This window comes from Crotalus tigris, unplaced genomic scaffold, assembly GCF_016545835.1.
Source record: "Crotalus tigris isolate CLP2741 ecotype Arizona unplaced genomic scaffold, ASM1654583v1 scf7180000017765.3138416, whole genome shotgun sequence".
Lineage (NCBI taxonomy): Eukaryota > Metazoa > Chordata > Lepidosauria > Squamata > Viperidae > Crotalus > Crotalus tigris.
The window spans coordinates 140,325-156,274 of NW_024096620.1; the positions used below are offsets into that span (position 1 = coordinate 140,325).

Sequence of the window (15,950 nt, forward strand, 5' to 3'; positions counted from 1 at the left end):
AGCAGCTGTTCTGCACTTAAACGGAGGCTGTTTTTTCAGTGATTTGGAGCGCGACTTGATCGTCCGGTCTTTTTGGAGCGTGGCTTGGCTGGGAGGCCTCGTTTCTTCCCATCGTGGTCACGAGGCTCCAGCAGGTGCAGGACTTGATCCGGATCCCAGTGGAGGCTACGCAACTAATCGCAAGTGTTCTACCTTATAAATAAAGAGGGGAAAGAGCAATTACTGCAAGGGTCCCTCATTGTTATCAGTCCGGACGGATTAACTGTTGGAAAGTTTCTCCCTGGGGCGTCACCATTTTGGGAGATGAGGAGGCTTGTGGCCGCCATTTTGTTTCAGTTATTGGACATGGTCGCCATTTGACGACCTTATATTCCATAGAGGCTTATCAGGCCTGATAGTTTAATACGTAGCCTGCTGTGTTAGGTTCTCAAGGGGGGAATTACACAGCACTCCCTTGCATACTTCCTAAAGGAAAGAAGAAGCAGCCTCATTCAAGCAGAAATATACATACACAATCCTACTCTGTTTATATTTTCTGAGGGACAATTTGCACTACCTGTTCCTAGTAGTTCGTGGTGCTGTGTCAGCAGGGCCTAGTCAGGCAGTTCTAGTGGACTGTCTGGCTGTTTGCCATTGCAGTTGTTCAGAGCGTGGGGACCTCCCTCTTTGACAACCAGATCTGCATGTTTTTCCCCCCATTCCTGGACATCTCCTATTCAGAATATCCAGCGAGCGATGGCAGACAGTGAAATTCCTCAGACATCGCAGGGTTCTGGAGTTCCCCCCACACAAACAAAACGCAGATCTTCTGAATTGGACGTGGTGGGAAAGAAAAAGGCCAAGACAAAGCATTTAACTACCAAGGAACCCTCCAAGGCTGCTGAGCGAGAGGCCTCGAGGAGACATCAGGCATTGGAAAAGGAATTTTCCAGAGTTCAAAGGCTCAGATCCAGTGAGGCTGAAGTGGTTCCCCCTGTTTCACTGGACTGGTCCCCATTTGAGCCTCCATGTGTGCCTTCTTATGACACCCCCAGGGCTTGGTCTCCTCAAGGGGAAACTGAACAGGTTGATCCCTCTTCCCCTCCTCCTCCTCCTCCTCCTCCTCCTCCTCCTCCTCCTCCCACTGTTTCTTCTGCTTCCTTCACACAACAAGTTCCGGCAGCCACATATATTCCCACAGCAGTTGGAGTTCGCTCTACAGAACAAGGCATGTGGGCAGAGCAGTTCCAGGCATTCATGCACCAGGCGTTTGATCAGTTTATTGCTTCTTCCATGGGTCAAGGGCTTCCCCAGGTACCACCGCTTTTGCCCATATCTTCATCTCAAGCAGGGCGTGTTCAGTTAGCTGGCTCAGGTGTCTCTGAAACATCATCTCAATTAGGAGAAGGGGAATCTGTGGACCTGGAGTCGGTAGACATCCCCATGTCAGAAGATGAGGAGGCGGCTCCGGATCCGACCCCGACAACGGGTCTCTTCGATCCATCCCTGTTCAGGTCATTACTCCTGAAGGCCTGTACCACGGCCAAATTGGTCATGGAGAAAACACATCAAGAAACACAAAAGGCCGAGTTAGTGTCCAAGGCCATATCTCATCTGCTAGAAATAGAGGCCATAGAACCAGTACCTCGGGATCAGACAGGAAAAGGGTTCTACTCCATCCTGTTCATGGTTCCCAAGGCCTCAGGAGGTTGGAGGGCAATTCTGGATTTAAAGGGACTAAATTACTTCCTAGCCTACAGGAGATTCAAGATGCAGTCCCTCAAATCCATTCTTGCCAGTATCAGAAAAGGGGATTTCCTCTCCTCCATAGATCTGACCGAAGCATACCTTCACATTCCCATCCTCCCTCAACACCGAAAATTCCTCCTGTTTTGTTATGCACATCGGCATTACCAGTACAGGGCTCTACCCTTCGGCCTCTCTTCAGCCCCTCGGGTATTCACAAAGATATTGGCAGTCTTAGCAGCCCACCTCAGATTGATTCCGGTGCACGTACAATGTTACCTGGACGATATAATTATCCAATCCAGTTCATTCCCTTCCGCCCAATCGGACCTACAGATTACAATAGAGACACTACAGAAACACAGATTTTCAATAAACTTCAAAAAGAGTCACACAATCCCCTCCACTCGAATTCTCCATCTAGGAACAATAATAGATTCCATCCTTTGCAAGGTTTATCTCTCCCAGGAGTGCAAGGACAGTATCAGGTCGCTTGTTCACGGAATCCGGAGAGAGAAGGTAGTTCCACTGGTTCAGCTGTCTCAGCTGTTGGGCAAGATGGTTTCCTGTCTGGGTATTGTTCCGTGGGCCAGACTGCACTCCAGAACTCTCCAGTGGTTCCTCCTTCCCTTCCAGAGACGGAACGTGAGTGCCTCAACAAGGAAGGTGAGAGTTCCGCACCACACTCTGTTGTCCCTCCTATGGTGGATGTCGTCAGCACTGAACAGGGGGTCCCTGTTCAAGGAACCTCCCAGGCTCATGTTGAATACGGACGCCAGCCTATTTGGCTGGGGCGCACACCTACAGACTCACATGGCACAGGGACAATGGTCCCAGTCAGATCTCTCACACAACATAAATTGGCTAGAACTCAGAGCAATACATTTAGCACTCTGTCAATTTTCCAACCTTGTGGTGGGGAAGCACGTCCTGATAATGACGGACAACGTAGCAGCCAAGGCCCATGTCAACCGACAGGGAGGGACCCGGTCATGGTCCCTCATGCAGGAAGCACTGGATCTGGGTCTTTGGGCAGAGTCCAATCTGAGATCTATCAGTGTGGAACACATATCGGGAGGCGAATCACCAGGCCGATTCGCTGAGCAGGGCGACGGTCAACCACTCGGAGTGGCGTCTAGACCCGGCTCTGTTCAGGGAAATTTCGGAAAGGTTCGGACAGTCACAGGTGGGTCTGTTTGCCTCAGCGACAAACTCCCAACTCCCCAGGTACTTCACAAGGTTCCTGTCACCAGGGGCAGAGGGAACGGACGCCCTCCGCAGCAAGTGGCCCAGGGGACTGCTTTACGCATTTCCCCCTCTCCACTAATACCAGCAACCATCTGTAAGCTCCTTCTAGAACAGGCGGAGGTGATCTTAGTTGTCCCACACTGGCCAAGGCAACTGTGGTTTGCCGACCTCATGGATCTGTCGGTCTCTCCTCCATGGAGGATTCCGCTGGGTCGCGTATCTCTCAGTCAAGGGAATCTCCAACACCCAGAGCCCCAGTGGCTTCAACTAGCCGCTTGGCACTTGAGCGGGAGAGTTTAGTCAGACAGTCCTATTCATCTGGGGTGATCTCCATGATCCAGGCCTCAAGGCAACCCTCCACTAATAGAATTTATGATACCACATGGAAGAATTTCTGCACGTGGTGTAATACACATAATCTTAGACATTTAACGGTCACCATCCCTGATATTTTAGACTACCTTTTGGAGGGATTGAATAAGGGTTTATTAAATAGTACCATCCGCAGGCAAGTTGCGGCCCTATCAATGGTCCTCACGTGTGACAATCTACACTCATTATCACAGCATCTGGTGGTTGCCGCCTTTCTAAAAGGGGCAATTAACACCAGGCCTTCTACGATACACCAATATCCCTCATGGGATCTACCAAGAGTGTTGCAAGCCCTCTCGGCATCACCGTTCGAGCCCCTAGGGTCTTGCTCACTTCCTCTCTCTGAAGGTGCCTTTCTGGTAGCCATCACGTCAGCAAGACGTATTTCGGAACTGGCCGCCCTCTCGGTCAGAAGTGATCTGTGTATGTTTCTGGAGAACAGAGTGGTCCTTAAATTGGACTCTTCTTTCATTCTGAAAGTCAATACAAGGTTCCATAGGTCCCAGGATTTGATTCTTCCAGACTTTTGTCCCAACCCGTCACATCGTCTGGCAGGGCTTTGCAGCACTACGTTAAGCGGACTGCCGCCTTTCGTAAGTCGAAGGCCCTGTTCGTGTCCTTTCAGCCCTCTTCCATGGATGGGTAAGAAGGTATCATCTTCAACCATTGGGAGATGGATCAGGGCATGCATTGCTCACACATATAGATCCCAGTCTTTGCCAGTGCCGACAAACATCACCGCTCATTCAACACGTAGCGCGGCCACATCAGCAGCCTGGTCTACCCAGGCTTCTGTTGAAGAGATCTGTCGGGCAGCGACTTGGTCTTCTCTCTCTTCATTTATAAGGCATTACAAACTTGATAAGTTCGCTGCAGCGGATGCCTCATTTGGCAGAAGTGTCTTGCAGCAGGTTGTTTCCTCACAGGGGACACATGCTTAGACAGTCCCTCCTGGCAGGGACATGGGTGGCTTTAGTATGTCCCACCGGTGGATGCTACATCTATCATGCTGGAGAAGGGGCGTTGTCTTACCTGAACGCCTTTTCTCAGCATGATGATGTAACATCCACACCCACCCTTAACAGTCAGTCTAGGCAGTTGTAATTACAGGAGGAGCCATTGCGTCAGACTTCGTCATGGTTGCTTCGCCTCGTCAAAACTGGGGAAAGGACCACCCAAAGGAGGCGTGGCTAAAGTTTTTTTCTTAGTCTCAACTGAACAGTAAGGCTGAGATTACCCACCGGTGGATGCTACATCATCATGCTGAGAAAAGGCGTTCAGGTAAGACAACGCCCTTTTGCTTGCACAAATTTCATTACCCAATAGGTAATATCAATGCACTGATCAGTGCAACAGCCACTATTTGAATAATGAAATGTATAAGCTAATAACCAAGTTCAGAGAACACCAAAGACTCCTACAGCTTAGTGCATATTGGCTATAGTAGGTGTTTCACTGTTGGCAAGTCAGATTTTGACAGCAAAGCATACCTAAACTGAGGACATCAAAGTGGAATTGTGTAAACATTGTGTATATGTTGTGACTAGCCATTGTCTCAGTTATGCAGCATTTAGTTATTTAATTGACAGATCTACTACTTTTATTATTGTTTCTTGGAAATTTAATATGCTTAAAGATTATATGCATTATCTTTAAGTCCTTTATTTTGAAATAGAAGCAGATTATATTGCCAAACGACAGTGCAGGTGAGTATTAGCAACATCATGTACAGTTAGTCCGTTAGTATTATTATGCGTAAGCCAGTTAACACTTTCCATGGCCAAATTTTTCTCACTTCATACCCTGCACTTTAAGTATTTTTTCTTCAGAATGATGGTGCATTTCCATCAAGCCAACCTATAGTTCTTTAAATGACTCCCTGTTGAGGATCCGTCTTCACTCTTCACTGCTCTAAATGGAAGCAAGTTGCCAGTGAAAGCTGAACATTAACTCGGAGATGAAAATGATAAGCTATCTTTATCTTACATTCGCTATATTTCTGATTTCTCTCAGTATCAGAGGAATGCATAATAAATTTTTGTCATGACACCACCATCACCACTGTGCCTTTTGGGAAATCGCAGCTAACTCCAAAGGGAAGACATTTAGGAGATTCCTCCAGTTTTAATATTATTAGATGAAGAGCTTGTAATTGTTGTAAGAATTATTAACAGATGGAATAATTGGAAAGATAGGGGAAGTTTCTTTTTATTTATGGCTATAAAAGACTAACTAAACTAGCAACCTAAGTACATTATGGAGTTTAATACATAAACTATAGGTAGATGTCAATTAGTACTAATAATGAATCCCATGAAATGGTCATATTATTTGAATTTGCACAATTCAGACTGATATTTCTATGAAAAATAAGATAATAGGTCCCAGCTTGATGGAAATAGGCAATGAAAATTTTTAAACATAATTTTTAAATGTCTATGAATGAAATGTAACAGTAAAAAAATAAAAAACATATTTACAACTTAAATGTATTTTTGCAAAGTCACAGAGTAGTTATAGAAAGCAAAATAAAACAAAAAAAATTCTAAATGTAATTTCTAAAGAATAAGCCTACACTGACAAAAACATCTTTGACATATAAGGAACGGTTACTGGAATTGTGTATGTCTAGTTTAACAAAGAGAGGTTATTAGTAGGTTTATACTTTCTTTGCCTACTCTAGAAGAATGGATATTTAAAGTATCTAGTTTTGCAGAAATGGCAAAAATTTCTGCTTATTTAAAGGATCATACACAAGAAAGATATATTATTCAGAAAAAGTATGGAATTAAAAAGTTTCATTTATTTTATGAATGAATATTAAATATTATAGAGAATTGCTTTATAGGTTATGGAGTTAAAGGTTAATTATGATATTTTTTTCTTTTCTTTTTTTTCTTTTTTTATTATTATAAATTTTGTTATTATTAACCCTGTATTCTGCTCTGGGAAGTGAAGGGAGGGGGGTTGGGGGTGGGAGGGAGGGTAAGGGGGGGTAAAGGTAGTATAGACAATGGTTGCTTATGAATTTATTTTACTTTAAAATTTTATTGTATTTTTATAATGTTTGTATGTTAAAAAATAAAAATTTTCAATAATAAAAAACAAAGAGAAGGATGAGGGGGGACATGATAGCAGAGTTCCAATATCTCAGGGGCTGCCACAAAGAAGAGGGAGTCAAGCTATTTTCCAAAGTGCCTGAAGGCAGGACAAGGAGCAACGGGATAGGCAGATACGGATGTTTGATGGTATTACAGGTATCGTTGCAGGATGGAAGCAGTTCCTAGTAAGGCTGCCTTTTGCAATTGACTAATAGCGAATTTGTCAATGCCAGTGGTGTTCAAGTGGTGCTCCAGTTGTTTTGGGATTGCACCCAAGGAGCCTATCACTATTGGTACTACCCTTGCTTGCTTTTGCCACAGTTTTTCTATTTCTATTTGTAGGCCTTTGTATTTTGTTATCTTATCCAGTTCTTTCTCGTCTATTCTGCTGTCTCCAGGCACTGCCACGTCCACTATCCAGACTTTTTTGTCTTTCCTATCGACAGTTGTTAAGTCTGGGATGTTATGTTGCAGGTGCTTGTCTGTTTGAATTCTGAAGTCCCAGAGCAGTTTAATTTTATCATTTTCTATGACTTTCTCTATTTTATGATCCCACCAGTTTTTGCTTACAGGCAAATGATATTTTTTGCAGATCTTCCAATGCACCATTGTTGCTACTTTGTCATGCCGCTGCTTGTAGTCAGTCTGTGCAATCTTCTTGCAACAGCTTACCAGGTGGTCCACTGTTTCTTCAGCTTCTTTGCATAGGCGGCACTTACTGTCTGTTGCTGTCTTCTCAATTTTGACTTTATATGCATTTGTCCTTAAGGCTTGGTCTTGTGCAGTCACTTGGTCTCTTTCTCCAATTTTCATTGCCAGGGTAAGGACTCGATAGGTAGACAAAATGCCAAATCCAATCTGAACATCTGGCTGACTGTGTGAAGATCCATAAATAATAATAATAATAATAATAATAATAATAATAATAATAATGAAGTTGGAAGGGACCTTGGAGGTCAGCTAGTCCAACCCCCTATAAGCCTATACCATTTCAGACAAATGGTTGTCCAGTTTCTTCTTAAAAACTTCCAGTGTTGGCGCATTCACCGCTTTTGGAGGCAGGTTGTTCCACTGGTTAATTGTTCTAACTGTCAGGAGGTTTCTCCTTAGTTCTAGGTTGCTTCTCTCTTTGGTTAGTTTCCACCCATTGCCAGGTCTTGTTATTATCTGCTTTCCCAGCTATTTTTTTAATGTATGGGCCATGTAGTGCTTTGTCTTCCCATGCCTCTATTCTGTTCTTCATTTGGTCTTTCTTGTAGGCCAGTTTGGTCTCTCCAGTAGTCAGTAAGCCTTCCTGATCTACTAATTTCAGTATATCAGTATTATTATTATTATTATTATTATTACTAGGACATTGTAGCAACATTGTTACTAATACTACCTTTCAGTCATTTTTATGTGGTTTTAGCATTTTTATTGCTTTCTAATGGATTATAGATCTCATAAATATTTAAAATATATACATCAAGCAAACAAAGGACATGCTGGAAGATAAACTCATATCTCTTATACTGCTGTAGTTCTTCAAAATGAATCTCATCTTTTCTGAGCTTTCTCCAGCAGAATCGTCCTTTTCTCCATTTTGCTCACACCATGATTAGCTTTTAAAACAAGTCCGCAACCTTTCTGTCTCTGTGGACTGTGGCTGTCAAATGGAGCTTTGTGCACTTGCCACTGCTTGCACTGCCCAGTTCCCAGTCCATGGACCAGGGTTGGGGACTCCTGCTCTACCAGATCTGGGACAACTCACTGCTAGACAACTCGCCATGGGACAATTCAATCCTGTATTGTTTCATCCAGTTACTTTTATTATTGGTGACCATGTTTTTGTCTAAACTATTGTAACTCTTGCATTTCTGAATTGACTTTATGTTATTATTATTGCCAAGGTTCCGTGAAAATTAATTTAGCATTTGTATTTGTTGAATTGTCCGACGGCAAGTTGTCTCGCAGCAAGTTGTGCCATTCTGGCCTCTAAAACCTCAATGACAATCACAGATGTGCTAGCCTCAACTGTGGATATGCTAGCCTTGCATTAACTGAATTTTGGTTGGCATTATACAGTAGGTTTTTGCTATCTTGCCTAAGATAAAGTTCCTGGAAACTTAAAAGTTTGCAAATATTTCATGAACATTGCTAACTAAATAAAAGTGTTGTCTGTGTGGATTTTAGATTAGGTAATGGATGTTTTAATGTTTTAATAATCCTGATCTACCTTGCAAGTTCATACTAGTTGCTGAAGTAATTAGCTTGACTGCTTTGAATGTTCAAGCTGTTAGGATAGTAAATGTTATAATCGTAATTACCAGAATAACTATATTTTACCATTTGGAATTTTTGCTCTGTGGGTGCTATTAGCTCTTGATTTTGTTTTTGTAGCAACAATATCCTCTAAGCACTAAGGAATGGAAAACTTTTTAGAGATTTTTTCTTGGCAGTCCTTTCTAGAATGGCCGCATGAAGAATCAATATTGGTCATATGATCACTTTGCTAGTGAGATTGGGGGCATATAAATTTAATAAATAAATAATAAAAATATTTATGTGGCTGCACAGTCTTTGCAGAAATACTGCAAAGAAGCAGAGTCCACACTCTTGTGAAGATGTGGGGTATTTTTGCAGTGAAGTGACTTTTTTTGAAAGCCAAGAATCCTTAACATCACTTTCAGATTCAAAAGTAAATAAATCACTACTTCACCATTAATAAGACTACAAATAGTCTTCATTTAGTGACCACAATTGGGTTTGGCAACTCAGACATTAAACAAAGTGATCTTTAAGTAAAACTGTGACTGTGCGCTCTTGATCTTACTTCAACTTGGAGGAGGGGTGTGTGTGTTATTGTTTTTTTATTATTTTTTATACTGTGTTTTATTGTTTGTAAGCTACCTAGAGTCGCTGTGAGCAAGTAGGCAGCAATATAAATTTTCTAAATAAATAAACAAACCTTTATTTGCTTTACAGACCTATGAAAGTTGTAAACGCAGGGTTTGTCATAAAGGTACTTTTTCATCATCGTAACAGAAAAAAATTGCTAAGCAAGTCAATCAGTAAACAAGGAGTATCTGTATCCCATTTTTGTCAGATATTTTGTAAAAAATATAGATGAAGATTTGTTAAAATAGAAATCTTAGATAATACTGAACTAGATGATCCAGTGATCAGACTAGATATAGGGCCACTAACAACCTCTCTTTTAATGCTTAATGTTTTATTTTTATGTCTAGGCCTACAAGATTAAATGGGTCCAGTAACAGGAATGACTCCGGATAAGAAAGCTGAAACACCAGTAGAAAAAGCGGCAGGTCTAAGGCATATCCAAAGAATGGGAAGCTTGCCGGAGGCAGGTGATGCTGCTCGACCAAAGGCCACAGCTGTGGATAGTGAAGTAGCGGACGATGAGCTCACCAATTTGAACTGGCTGCATGAAAATAGTAATCTCCTAACGAACTTCAGCCTGGGAAGTGAAGGTCTTCCAGTTGTTAGTCCTCTATATGATATTGAGGGGGATAATGTGCCAACATATCCATCCTCCTGCTATTCTAATCCGAAGAAGAAATCTGCCACATCTAAGCCCCCATATTCTTTCAGCCTTCTTATATACATGGCAATTGAACATTCTCCTAATAAAAGCTTGCCAGTGAAAGAAATTTACAGCTGGATTCTGGAACGCTTCCCATACTTTGCTACGGCTCCTACTGGCTGGAAGAACTCCGTTCGGCATAATCTTTCTCTGAATAAATGTTTCCAAAAGGTGGAGAGAAGCCATGGCAAGGTGAGATTAGAGTTGTTTACATGTGTTTTTTAAATTACTGTAAACCTATTTTCCTTATTGGAACCCTTGATTCAAATGTTTAGTAGAACATAAACAAATATGGAATGTTTGGGGTCTTTGTTACCTTATGCTGGTTTTACTAAACCAAGTGCCTTCCAGATATGTTGGGATTTCAGATTATGTTGATTAGACAGCCTAATCATTATAGCGTCAATGCATCTGAGAGAGACCTAGTTGAGGAAACCGTGCTCCTTATAAACATAAGGCTGTTACAGTCTGTTTTGACAGCCTGATATCTTTTAATCATCACATACAACCCATGTGGTTCAGAAGTTAGTGTGTTGGTCAGTTCTAAGGTGTAAAAGCTCAGTGGGTGAGTATGTATTTACAGATGGTTTTTATACTGCCCCAATTAAAAAAAAACAATTGGTAAGAGAGTAATTTTAGAGCAATGTCTGTCTCTCAGTTCAGTCTACGTCATAAAGTGATTGTTTGGGGGGCTGGGGTGAAATGGAAGGATGGAATGCTGTGTATGTTCCCTTGAATTCCTGATAGAGTTCAAATGATAAATATTTGTACCCACAAAAGCTGTGATAACAAATGACATTTGCATGAATTGAACAGCTGGAAATGAGATTATGCCTTTCAGTTCCATCCTCAGCTTCACTACCAGTTTCTCTCCCACTTCTATACTTATGAAGCTACCTTCTCCCCAGGCAGACATTGTTCCACCCAGCTCAGTACTGTTAATGCTAAATGTTAGAAGTTTTCCAGGATTTGTGGTACAAATTTTTCCCAATCTGTAAGAACTTAAACTGGTATGTCAGGAATTACTGGTTCTCAGGCTAGACAGAACTGTTGTGTAAGCATTGATAAGATGCCTCCAAGCCTCAGCATGGCCAGATTTCCACTGATTGAAAAAACTCTAAACCAGTGTTTCTCAACCTTGACAATTTTAAGGCATGTGGACTTCAACTCCCAGAATTCCACAGCCAGCATTGATGGCTGTGGAATTCTGGGAGTTGAAGTCCACATGCCTTCAAATTGTCAAGGTTGAGAAACACTGCTCTAAACAAAAGTCTTAAAATTTAAACCCTGGATCATATATTTAGATAGACAACTTGATACCTGCAGCTGGCAGATCTTCTATATACCGTAAATGCCGGCGTATAAGGCGACTTCCGCGAGCACTGAAATCGGCGCCAAAGACGGGGGTCGTCTTATACGCCGAGTCGTCTTATACGCCGGAAATACTGGTAGTTTCCGGCGTATAAGACGACGTTCTAGGAATGCGGCTCGGCTATAAAGACGGGGGTCGTCTTATACGCCGGGTCGCCTTGTACGCCGGCATTTACGGTAGTTTCTATCTTGTTTGTGGCAAGGTAGCAGATTGGACAGTGTTAACACCTGTAATGTGATTAGTTACTAGTTTGCTTCTGGGTCCAATTCAAGATACTGGTGGCCAACTTTTAAGTTCTACATGGCTCAGTTTCATGTAGATAAGACTATCTTTTCTATCTTTATTTGATTGAACCCCATCCATTAAGCCACCTGTGAAAATCAGTCACATGGCAAATATCCAGTGTGTTATAGATGTTTTTGACTGTGAAAGATTTAGAATAGAAAGGCAGAGCCATAATTGGACAGGGTGTTGCATTTATTTATTTATAATGGACATATGTTTTGTATAGTTCAGATTAAAAGGAATAATTTTAAATATACATCATCATTTTGGATGATCTGTTTTCCTACGGATGCTAATATCATGGAGAAATATTGCAAGGTTGCCATCAGTATGAAGGTTTAAAACAACATAAAACCTAGTATGTTGCCTATAATTTAAAAAGTAATAATGCCCTTGTATTGAGGTAATGAGTTGATTGACATTGCAGGTTCAAATCCAGTCTTAGCAACAGAAATTCACATATGACTTTGGGTTTGAGGAAGAAGCATCATGTATTTCAACTTGAGCTCTCAAAGGAAAGGTATATGAATCCATATAGTTTTCTTGGCAACAGTAATTAGTTGTGGAGATTACCTGCATTATGAGCCAGCAAATTTGGGATGACATAGCTGAATATACCTTCCCTTGTACTCAACAGAATGGGATTCTGTCTCTTAGAATGAAAATTTAAGAACAAGCCTGAATACTTCTGCATCTTGGATGTAGTCGAAGAGCATTGAAGACAAAAAGCCTGGGTTCACATAATGTGCTAGATTTGTTCACACAATGGGCTAAACTACCTGTAATCCTTGACTTATGACAGTTCACAGTCACGAGGTTATGAATGTTGTAGCACAACATTCACCCTGCTTATTCCTACTCTGCTGAGTCTCCACAAGCACTGGGCCTATGACCAGGCACAGCAGGATTGGGGGGGGGACGACAATTGTGGGGAACATGAGGTATCTCAGTGGATCGGAGGAGGCCTTGGGTGGCCTGTTCCATTACTAGACCCCCCCATGGCCTCACTCCCCCCCAAGATACCTCATGTGCACTTAACCTGCACAATCAATTAGCCAATGCATGGGCAAAAGGAGGGTGTTTTCATGTTCATTTTATATGATTCACTCCGACTCCTCAGTTTGCAAATGTAATTGGCAGGCTCCATTACATTCGTAACTTGAGGACTACCTGTATTGTTCGGTAATTTACAGTTTAATGTTTTGGGAATTCAGTCATTGCCTTAATACATTGTGAAAGCCAATTCATCATGTTAAGCCATAATATATTTGGGGGTAATTATGTTTATAGGCATTATGTTTTTAAGGTTAAGTTGCGAATTTTGCAGTTGTGTACTGAGTCAAGCCAACTTGTTTTGTTTTGCTTATACCAAATGGATCATTTCTAAGTTTTCCGAACAGCTTTCTTCCTTCACACAACCCACTAAGCTAAAACCAACCACATTACAACAATGTGAGTTGTGAATCCAGTGTGTTTATAGTAATTGAATTACATTGGCAGCTCAGAATCAAGGTGTTTTGCTTGTACAAAGCAAGGGTATAATTAAAGAAAAAAGTATTCAGGTGTTTACTCATCTTTGGAGTTGAAGAATTGTACCCACCCTTCCCCATTTGCAATTTCAGTGTTGGGAGGAAAGCTTAGACTTCTTTCACTCAGCATAAGGTGAAAAAAAAGCTTTGTGACTGAATTTGCCTGTAAGTAGGGTGTGGCAGGCCATTGTGAACTCTTTCAGATAAGACTTAAAAGGGCAGAGTGGGGTAGAGAATTGTTCCTGGGAATGCATAGCTAATCTTAAGGTCTGACAGGTCTGAATGCTTAAAAAGTCATGCTAGAAAAATAATTTGCAAGAACATTTTATATTTTTCTCAGAACAGGAAAAGAGTCATTCTTTTCCTTCTTGATTCCAGAAATACAATAATAGGGCTGGATATAAGCCAAGTATGCAGTGACCGGTAGAGTATAATATAAATGCTTACATCTCCAACAGTACTTCTTTGAATAACACGCAAGGATAGTTTTCCAAAAAGTAGTGAATGAGGCCAGGTTAAAAACTAAAATTGATTTTCTGTATCTTACATTTCATTTTAATTAAAATAGAATTAATAAGATTAATGTCCAATCATATACACCATGTAATATTTTCCCTAGTGTATTGAAAATGACAATTTAATAGTAACTTCTCACTGTCTCTTTAAACTATATTCAAGAAATGCATGTAACTGCACACTTTTGAACTAAACTCTAACAGTGTAGTTAATGTATTTTTTATTCCCTCATAACCTAATTTTTCTAATACTTTAGTTGGTGAAGAAATTTTAAAAACTGCTGAAAGCTTGTCTGCTTTTGAGATTTTTAAGTTAACTAAATGTGTTGGATTTGTTCTTATAATTATCTTGGTATATTTTAGAATGCTTGTGATAGCTAATAAGAAATGTGGATTAATTTTGGTAAAGAGGGATTTCTGAAGTGAAACTAGGTGGCATCATTGGCTGGGCTACAAGAATCAAGTAATAATCAGTATAGTGAGTTGTCATTGGGTTTTTTTGCTATTGCTCAACACTTGATTTAATGACTCAAACTACATCTGATTAAACTAGGGATGGGTGGGAAATCAACTTCTCATTTTATTGCAAATTTACAAAATGTGCATTCTTTAAACTAATGCACAAAACAAAGTATACTAAACTGACAATCGTGAAACACATTGTGATGTTATTTATGAGCAGTGAGCCTCAAAACATAATTATTTGTGGGAAATATGGACAAATATTTACATATTGATGGAAGTAGCATGTAATCATGAAATTATAAATTGTACAGTTTGATATGTTAGAAAAAGCAAGTATAAAAATAAATGTGTTTAAGAGAAATGAAGATGCAAAGAGATTGCAAATTAGGGCAGCAATCGCATCCCACAAAGCTGGTTGAAAAAAAATGGAGTACTGGAGCCCGCAAGGTAGACCAGACTATGAAACCAACACCACATGGGTTTGGACTACTTTTATTGTCTATGGAGATTCTCAGTCATCCAGGTCATGATTGTCCCAAAAGTGCTTTTTCAAAAGGCAGTTGGACTTCTTCAGAACTAATGAAGCTTCTTAGATGAGAAGTGAAATGTCTTCAAGGGAAAACAAAGTCTAGTTGCCTTTTGAAAAAATGCTTTTGGGGCTACTTTTATTGTAACATCTATAGTAACAGGCCTCCAAATCTGAATGTGTTTCCTCCTCCCTCACTTTATCTTCATGTGAACTAGGAAAGGGCTTGCTTGATACATTCTGTCTTACCAGTATTACTCAGTTACAGATTCATGATCTTCTTATCTTACTGTTGCTGTGGTAGTAACTCTTCCTCCTGTGCTTCAAGGCCATTCCCTATGTCTCCATAGATACTCAATGGAAAGTGCGCAAGGCTTCAAATTAGAGATGAGGCTATCTTCATTCTCCCAGTTTTCCATGGGTTTAGCTGTGAGATTTAAAAGGCAGCCATACATGGCTTGAACATAAATGTAACTGCACAATCCTGGACAACTTTTATTACAGAGCTGTATTTATATTTCAACTGAATGTGTAGAGGATGGGGAGGGAAAAATGGGATGTATGTGTAGATTTGTTCTTTGCCTGGTTAGTGCTTTTCGTTCGTTCAGCTGAGTAGAAATGAATATAAAGAATTTCTCCATTTATATGTAAACCATCCTGTTAGAATGAATGCCAGTGCATTTATTCACACTTGATTTCCTTTGGTACCTGTCCAGGTGACTTTAATTTTGCCAGCTTTGGGATGTACCTTACAGAGTTTGCATGGTAGGAGGATTGTGGTTGTTTTAGAAAAGCTGGAAATTGTTATGTTGCGTTAGTTCTGTTGCCTAAAGTAGAAAAAATGGCTTATTTGAAAGTTGTGCTGTTTGTGGTAGGGAGAGCTTAATGTGTAAAGTACCAGTTCTTTAAGCAGCCTGGTTTGTGTTGCCATGGTAGCATTTCCTCTTGCTTGGCTGGCTTGTGAGTGACTGGTAGTGCAAGGAAGAAGCTGTGCTGATCTGGTGTGCTGATCCTGGCTGGAGGTGGGATATGTCATCTCTCTTCTCTATCTTTTTAAACACAAGCGTGAGGGTGGATCCCAAGTGTTTGTATGTTTCGGTGTAATATAAACTCAGGAGCATCTGAGGGCACTTAGTTGGCTTTTTTAGTTGTTCTGCAGAATTGGTTTTGTAGAAATGAAAGAGGAACTGCTTATGCAATGGAAACAAGATATGCAAGCCAAATTTATT

General features: G+C 40.8%; 1 protein-coding gene across 4 annotated transcripts in view; it reads left to right on the forward strand.

Annotated features, from left to right (window-relative positions):
• Positions 1–15,950, forward strand: part of FOXN2 (forkhead box N2) — a 118,587-nt gene that overhangs the window by 66,879 nt on the left and 35,758 nt on the right. For 3 of the 4 annotated variants that reach the window (XM_039341426.1, XM_039341425.1, XM_039341424.1), the window contains one exon: positions 9,674–10,221. In XM_039341426.1, coding sequence (XP_039197360.1) covers positions 9,688–10,221 — 534 coding nt within the window. In that variant the 5' untranslated portion in view covers positions 9,674–9,687. Of the gene's footprint in view, positions 1–4,482; positions 4,627–9,673; positions 10,222–15,950 lie in introns of those variants that run through there. The other variant, XM_039341427.1, reaches the window with a different exon arrangement.